This window comes from Coffea eugenioides, chromosome 8 (genome assembly GCF_003713205.1).
Source record: "Coffea eugenioides isolate CCC68of chromosome 8, Ceug_1.0, whole genome shotgun sequence".
NCBI classification, from domain to species: Eukaryota; Viridiplantae; Streptophyta; class Magnoliopsida; order Gentianales; family Rubiaceae; genus Coffea; species Coffea eugenioides.
In genome coordinates this window covers 31277573-31285461 of record NC_040042.1, presented here as the reverse complement: position 1 = coordinate 31285461, position 7889 = coordinate 31277573, and the positions used below count along the sequence as shown (strand labels likewise).

Sequence of the window (7889 nt, the reverse complement as noted above, 5' to 3'; positions counted from 1 at the left end):
AAAATCTTGATTTTCTTTCTCTGTTTTTTTCTTTTTGGGGCAGAGAACGCTAGCACTACAAGGCGGGCACTTCGTTAAGGATGTTTTGAGTTATGGGATCTTGAATTTACAATAATATAGGAAAAATTGTTCAAAACGTCCCTCACATTTTTTACATTTTATAAAATGACTTTTTTCGTCCCTCACTTTTAAAAGTGTATTTTTACGTCCCTTACAAATTCACATTGATTAAATTCATATTAGGATTGTCATTTTACTAAGTAACCACATTAATTGCAGGGGTGATGTGGTTTAGGGTTGTCATCAACCCTTGTGCAGCTTAGCTTCTCTCCCTTTGCGACAAGAATAAAAGTTTCTAAGCTGCTATTGTATACTAGTATGTCTTTTGAGGACATGGTTTGTAATTTCCTCCTACTTTAATCATAATTACTTTAAATTCGATTGAAATAAATGAAACTTATGATTATGATTTTAAAATTGATACACCTCTCTTCTTCTCGTCAGCAAGCAATTATAAAATTTGCATGGGGTTCTCTTCTTATCCATCCATGTATTCATTTTCATTTACTATTGTTTTTTTTTTTTTCCTTTTGGATTATTTTCTCTAGCATGCTAAAGAACGAGTTACCGACGTTGAAAAAGGTCGCAAGATACAACTAGCATCTAACTAAATCACCATTACCTGCGCCATAAATATTTATATATATATATAATCAAGGAGCTTTTGGTCCTTACCAGACTATAACTATAGATGTCATGCCATCAACAGCCTGGGTATTCGTCTCATGGAATTGGATGTATGACTACCTTTCCTGTAGCTCGGTTTGTTTCAAGGTAAGAGAAAGCTTCAACAACCTTTGAAAACGCGAATGGTCCTTTGGGATCCACTACTGGTTTCACTTGTCCACTCTCAAGGAATGCATTGAGTTTTGTCAAAGTTCCACCATTAGACGTCACCACAAATCTGAAGCCCGGAGGCACGACGGCACCAGTTAGGAACACCACATTGCCCCCTTCCTTCACTGCCTTTGCTGCCTTCTCACCCTGCCCTGTAAGTTTTTCGCAGAATAATATTCGAGTTACAAATTCTACTTTATCATTTCAAATATCTGCAGCAATTAGAAGAACCGACAGCCATCGACAGCATCTGATGATTATCACACTCAAAGTCTTAAGCTTTGGAGATTACACAAGGAAAAAAAAAAAGGCCAGATCATTTTGAAGCATCAAGTTTTTCTTGCAGAGTCTCTATGAAGTTTATCTTCAGATATAGATTTTGCTTAAAAGCACAATCTTCATTGACTGTTTGATACAGTTTTCTAGCATGCGATTCTGTATAGTTAGACCTCTTCAGGATTCTCACTCACATGCTCTAAATGGTCTCCATAGACTCATTACTATATGTGGTTCCCTAAACATGCATACTACATACAGTTCATTGATAAGGAGCGGCAATCCTTCTGGTGGTCTAGGGGAGTTGCGTTGGTTATGGAAGGAATTGTCGAACATTCCACAATTGTTTATTGTCCACTTTCAGGATTTAATGTGCTCGTGATGTTACAATTCCAATTCATCCCGAAATGCTGTTTTGTCCATGAAACATATTCCGTGACAATGACATTCTTTTTTATCTATTAGTAGTTAGTTCGATTCACTCAGGTTACTGTTAATACTTACGAGGATTAGAGATATTCTAATGTAAGCATTTAGATGGCTCCTTACCAACTGCATCATAAACCACGTCGAATTTCTCTGGTAGGTCTTCAAAGTTCTCCTTGGTATAGTCAATTGCCAAATCAGCACCCAGGCTTCTAAGCAATTCCAATTTTCCAGTGCTAGAAGTAGCTGCTACTTTCGAAGCACCAAAGACATGTTTTGCCAGCTGCCTCACACAAAGACAAGGAAAGGTTATGTTATTTAGCAAAAGACAGTGAAATAACACCGAATTCCTTTGTCTGGTCGTTTAATATCTAGCCACTGCAGTAGTGCAGTGAATGCATCCTTGGAACCCTCTTTTTTGTTGTTGTTGTTGTTAGTCATCTGCACATATATAACTGCCTAACAGATGTGAAGTATCAGCTTTGATATTTGCACGAACTGAAATAACTATGAAGCTATATAACAAAGGAGTGGATTTGATTCTTGGCTCTTAAAAGGGAATGGAAGGATTATTATCTAGTCACCTCTGACGTATAAAGCACCCAGTGCATAAAGGTAGCGTTGAGAGAAGATGTCATCATTGTAACTCGCTGAATAAACTAGAAGCCAGAAATGCTTCCGCATATGCAGCAATATGTTTAAGTAGCATTTCATAAAATTCAACGAAATGTAAAGGTAGGTCATTAAACTTTAGTCATGCACCTGAATAACGAAGGATCCAACACCACCAGCACCTCCTAAAACAAGGATGGATTTGCCAGCAGAAAATCCAGCCCTTTCCAGGCCTTCATAGGCTGTTTCTATTGCAAGAGGAAGAGCCGCAGCCTGAACGAAATCAATGCCCTTGGGTTTCAGAGCCAATAGCTTCTCCTCCACAGCAGTATATTCTGCCAGTGACCCAAACTGTTTAGGTCCTTCTAATGGTTTCTCATTGATATCCCCGTATACTTCATCTCCTCCTTTAAGGCCCTTTACTTGGCTACCCACTTTAACTACCACACCAGCAACATCATAACCTGGAACGGTCTAGATAGCCCCAAAAACACAAGTAATCATGGAGACGTGTTAGAATTTCTTATTAAAAAAGCACAAGCAGAGTCATAAACTCTTTTACATTTGCATGCAACGCCAATATCTCTGTATCGGGTGACATGCATCAGGCTTTCAACTTAAAACCAAGGAAACAAGACGTCTCCCATATCACTTCTTCTCCAACGTCAAGAATTTAAGCTAGAATCCCAACACCCCAACCCACCCCCAACCTCCAAAAGAAAAAAAACCCAAAAAACTAAAGATAATGCGCATATTTAGTACTTGTATCAAAAATAAAAAAAAATGCTCAAAATTTCCTACCAGATAAGTCCTTCCATAGCGGTCCTTCCTCTTCCTCAGGATTACACATATCTACAAACTTGCTGGGAAGTGATCATGGCTACACTAATAAAGCCTCCATTTTTAAGGGGATGAAATATTTATTCCAACTTGGCAGTTACCCGATATTAACAAAATCTGCCGACCTGTCCGTACCATTTTTATCATACATTGGCTCAATTCGAGTAAAATACCAATAGAATTTTGTTGCCTATAACAGACTACCTAGACAAATTATTCTTGAAGAAACTAAGGACTAATATTACTCTACCCCAAATGTAACTTAGATAGACTGAATAAAATTGTATTACAAGCTAAGTATGTGATTAGAAAAAGAGAGTAAATTACTGGAAGAGGTGAATCAGTGGCCTTGAATTTGCCAAGTCTCCTCTTGAAATCAATAGGGTTTAAAGCAGCTGCAGCGACCTTAATCAGGACTTGATCATCCTTAATTTCAGGCACTGCAACATTGTCATCAAACTTCAAAACTTCAACTCCTCCATATTCACTATAAACCCAAGCCTTCATTGAAGGGGGTATTGAAGAGCTTGTTGAAACTTCAGCTGATGCAGGTGCAGCCTGGGAACTAGCAAAGACTTTAAAACCTGGCCCTTGAGACAATGTGCCTTTATGAACACCAAGTTTTGATTTTCTGCTATATTTTAGTTCGAATACAGAAGAACTCAAAAGGGTTTCTTTGGGAAAAAAAGAATTGAAAGGTTGAAGATGAAGAGGTGTGGGTTTGAGTTGAAGAGTTGTGGAGGAGAGGAGAGTTTCCATGAGATAAATCTCTTCTTCCAAACAGTTGTTAGCCCTGCTTATCTCTTTTGCCACGTCGTAGAAAGAGAGACGCTTAAGTTTGCCACCAGAGACTGCGAGCTCCCTGGACAGATGTCAATCTATTAAAATCTTTGGATTTGGTGGCTTCCAATTTTCCCATTCGGGGCCACAAGAAACTAGAAAGTTCTCGGGTTATAGGTCTATCTTCTTATGCCATCTCCATGCGTAAATGACTGGATGCTTTCTTAGATTGATCAAATTTGCAAGTTTTAGGCCAAAGAAAACTTTATTTGAACATCATAATCCAAAAGATAACGCTAAGTCGAACTTTTTTCTTAGTCATTTGGATTTCCGTATTGTTGATTTGTTTCTTTACGCTTTAATTTTTGGCACTTCCAGAAAGTTTATTAGCATTTTAACTCATTTTCCCTTCATATCTCTATCTCTCCACGAACTGATTGAGATTTTGTTCTACTAAAAATATTTGTGAACTATCATCACATGCTGGAAACATTCTTCAGGGCAAAAGACCCTAGTAATGTTACTCACAGTATGGATCCCCAGGTGGGGGAAATCATGTTCGAGAAACCTAGAATAAAAATCGCATATTATTTACAAAAATACATTTCTTGAAAACAAAAAAAAAATTAATTCTCAAAAGACAACATTTGCTTTATTGAAACCAGATAACCAAATAATACAGGAAGTCTTGAGAAAGAAAAGTACAAAAAATTGCAAACGCTATCGAAGACATTAAGATTCCTGAACAACCCTGACCAATTTATCAACTCCCATCTGAAAGCCTTCTACGAGAATGCTTTGCATTTCTCCTTCTTAAAGCCCATCTTTCTTTAATGTCAGATGATGGCATGCCTTCATCAAAACTTCCCTCAGATGACCCAAGTGGAACTTGAGAAAATTCAGTTGTGCAGAATCCTTTAATCCTGGCAGCTTCAGCAACCAAATCATTTATGATCATCTCCGTGGTCTTTGCCGTGATTCCTCTAAGATACCAAGAAAAAGGGGGAGGAGGGACAATAGCTGGTTGTATAAGCTGATCCAAGCTCACTTCTGATGCAATCCTTCCTTTGCCTTTAGTGCATGAACCATATTCCTCCAGAGTTTTAGGTCTGACGGAATGGCATAATTGTTCGTCCACCAGTATAGGTTCCACTTTCCAGTGACCTTCGAATCTTTTCATGAACCCTGTTTTGATTTGCTTGAACTTCATCTAGTCATTTTGAAGGGAACAAGCAGATACAAGAAAATGAAAATAGTATTCTAAGGCAACAAAGTACTAAAAAGGAGACAAGCTTAGTTTAACATGTGAATGCTAACACAGCAACAGTCATCTGCCCTTAATAAACTGCATAATCAACGGCTTCAAAAATTTTTGTAAGATTACATTGCAGGCATTCTGCATCTCAAACATAATTAGTTCGGGTAAGGCAAAAATTTAGTCTCTCACTTTTTATGCACATTATTGACTTACTTGATCATCATGAATTCTAAATTCCATTGCAATTTTTAATTGCCGAAGGACAGTAAATGATTGCTTCCACTTGAAATTCAGAAGAAATAATCCAATCAGCTCCTAAAATGTCCTTACCGAGTGATCTTCTCTGTTCTGATCCACTAATACATGAACAGAAATGGTTCCCGACCACCAGAGAAACCTCCACAGCGCAGCTTGCTCCAATTCAACCACCTGCCTTAGACCTTCATCAACTAATACCCTCCTTGATATGACTTCCTGGTACAGACACAGTCCAAACTTTAGTAGCAGAAAAAATTTTGAGGAAGAGTTCTCCACTGAAACTTTTAAAATCCAGATATACACTAAATTCAGGATACAGGTGGTAGATAATCAGAAAGAAACACAGTGACCGAACAGCAAAATAGACAATCCCACCTTAATGTTCTTGAAGACCCTTCTGTTATCCGGATCAATGATAATGTCATATACAGCATCTGGAGGCAGCCCAATATTTACTTTCACATTCAAATTGCAAAGAGAACCTTTAGGAACACTAACCTGCATGAATTTGGTGCTGAAATTAAACCTTAATAGACTTCATCAAAGTAGAAATAAGTATCAACTATCACACTCAGAATCACATATAAGTAACTCTTCAATATTTACACAGAGGGCAATGAAGAGTTTTATGCAGTCTGGGCTGCGTTAATTTTCTCAAAATTTGATTTGAACTAAGTGTGTTGTATTCGTATTTACAGTTTGCTCTTCCGTACCTTTATTTCTGGGGTAGAATTAACCCAAATTGGATTCTCTTTCCAAGCTTGCAACTGCTTCTCCAAATTGACTTTTGCGGCAATTGATGAATCTTTGTCATTGCTATCAGTGCTGGCTGAGCTTGTGGTTCTGTCATCTTCCTTTGATGTCTTAGAATTTAACTGTAGCATAAGATCGTACTATTGTTTTCACTCATCAATGAAAAAAGCGTCAACTTACCAATTTTGAAGTCTTTTGAGACAGATAACTGACCTTCAGATACTTTTGCACTTGCTTAGGGAAGTTCACTAGAAAGGCATGAAATTCTGAACCAAGCATAGTCAGATGTTTTGGTCTATTAGACTTCAAGATATTAAAGAGGCATTTCAGCATCACCCATCAAGGCCACATTGGTCTACAATTAGTCAACGACAAACAAATCGTCACATTTTCAACAGACATTTACCAGGATTACCAATCTTGCAAAATATCAGGCACAGGTAGACGTTCAGTGCCCATAGAGGCTTCGAGGTATGAATACATGGTTTAGCAACTAGCTTGACCCATGAAAGCTCACATCAACAAGAAACAATTGCAAAAGACAAATCCTTTCATCTTCCAGACATCCCATTTTGGAATACTAATCTTGGACAAAGTAGTGGATTTCTAACGTTAACTTAAGCTTTTCCAATTGTTTCCTTCCAAACTAAATGGGAACTTTAATCAAACACGTACAAGAAATGCTTCCAGAATTTCCCGTTGGCATAAACAGATAGAAATCTACTGCAGTTGCACTAATCTGGTGCCTATGAAACCAACTGGACACGAATTGAGAAACTGCGGATAACCTAGTCCTTCAAAGATTGCTCCAGATCTTCCAAGTTCCTATACTTTCATAACAATTAATGCCATAATCTGGTCTATATGTTTCTTATTCTGCTTGAGATATTCCTTGTTTTTTTGGAAAGGGGACAGTTTTATTAGCTTTTAGTTTACTATGAACATTCTCATTAAACATCAATCTAAAGAAAAACAACCATTATTTTGTAAATTGCTCAGTAGAACTTTACAGTAGGACTAGGTATAAGTACTGCCTTAGTCAAGAGACTCAAGATTCAAGAAAAATTAAGAACTAAGCGATGTATTGACTAGATAAAACACCATAATGCCACCTCAATTATGTCCAAGGAATCAATTTTAAGGCCATATAATGTGAACATAGCTTAATTACCAATCACCCGACATAATAGACATAGACAAAAGATCTTTCGTAGTTACTCCACGACCCCTGGAAAGTAAAGAATCAGAACATACATACAGTAATATCAACTAATATTGAAGCCCATAGAGTTTAGTTCAGCGCGTATTTGCATTTTATTGGAGAGAAGTTGAACAAATGAAAGAGAGAATTAGCTCAGACAAAAATGATACCACTATCTATGGATTCAGCCGACGCAACGCAGAAAATCTTTGAACACGAGAGAATTAGCTCAGACAAAAATGATACCACTATATACAGATTCAGCCGATGAGAGACGCAGACAACTTGCCGTTTGCTCTGTTTCTGAATTCAGCTTCTGGACGGTTTGGGCACCCTTTTTCTTGGTGCTCCTACTGAAGCACGTGGTGCAAACTATCACGTGCGTCCAGCTGTAAGGTTTTCAGTAATTGAGCACTAATCTCAGAGACTCTGGTCAATTAAAACCAGCCACATGTTATGACAAATTTTTGTGGAAGGCGAGGGTTGAACCCTGACCTCCAGCATCACCATTAAGGTGATGACCATTGGACCAAATAGCCAGTGGCACTAATCTCAGAGACTGTTTTTCTTCTTTTTGGACATATAAAA

The 7889-nt window shown here is 37.8% G+C and overlaps 2 protein-coding genes across 3 annotated transcripts; both read right to left on the bottom strand.

Moving 5' to 3' along the window:
- Positions 1-573: 573 nt before the first annotated feature.
- LOC113780529 (2-methylene-furan-3-one reductase-like) lies at positions 574-4388 on the bottom strand. The gene is made up of 5 exons (XM_027326325.1): positions 4360-4388; positions 3379-3913; positions 2362-2685; positions 1723-1882; positions 574-1049 (listed from the first exon to the last, which is right to left on the bottom strand). Exons 1-5 carry the CDS (start codon positions 4386-4388, stop codon positions 784-786), a joined length of 1314 nt encoding a protein of 437 aa, XP_027182126.1. The 3' UTR covers positions 574-783.
- Positions 4389-4457: 69 nt separating this feature from the next.
- Positions 4458-7615, bottom strand: LOC113779856. Of its 2 annotated transcripts, none has more exons than XM_027325604.1 (6): positions 7548-7615; positions 6314-6455; positions 6061-6222; positions 5723-5845; positions 5420-5563; positions 4458-5041 (listed from the first exon to the last, which is right to left on the bottom strand). In XM_027325604.1, the coding sequence occupies exons 2-6, from the start codon at positions 6431-6433 to the stop codon at positions 4595-4597; spliced, it is 996 nt and encodes a 331-aa protein (XP_027181405.1). In that variant the 5' UTR covers positions 6434-6455; positions 7548-7615; the 3' UTR covers positions 4458-4594. The 2 variants fall into 2 exon arrangements, with proteins under 2 accessions (XP_027181405.1, XP_027181404.1); XM_027325603.1 differs by having other exon boundaries at positions 7472-7593.
- Positions 7616-7889: the final 274 nt, after the last annotated feature.

What these genes read in the sequence shown, in the direction of transcription:
- LOC113780529 (XM_027326325.1), bottom strand. Translation starts at nt 4,388, where the DNA reads ATGATTTCCCCCACCTGGGGATCCATACT. An exon ending in TTGGATCCTTCGTTATTCAG is followed by an intron (nt 1,883 to 2,361) that starts GTGCATGACTAA and finishes TGTGTGAGGCAG; the next exon opens with CTGGCAAAACATGTCTTTGG. An exon ending in CGTGGTTTATGATGCAGTTG is followed by an intron (nt 1,050 to 1,722) that starts GTAAGGAGCCAT and finishes AAAAACTTACAG; the next exon opens with GGCAGGGTGAGAAGGCAGCA.
- LOC113779856 (XM_027325604.1), bottom strand. Translation starts at nt 6,433, where the DNA reads ATGCTGAAATGCCTCTTTAATATCTTGAAGTCTAATAGACCAAAACAT. An exon ending in AAGTGCAAAAGTATCTGAAG is followed by an intron (nt 6,223 to 6,313) that starts GTCAGTTATCTG and finishes CTTATGCTACAG; the next exon opens with TTAAATTCTAAGACATCAAA. An exon ending in GGGTCTTCAAGAACATTAAG is followed by an intron (nt 5,564 to 5,722) that starts GTGGGATTGTCT and finishes TGTCTGTACCAG; the next exon opens with GAAGTCATATCAAGGAGGGT.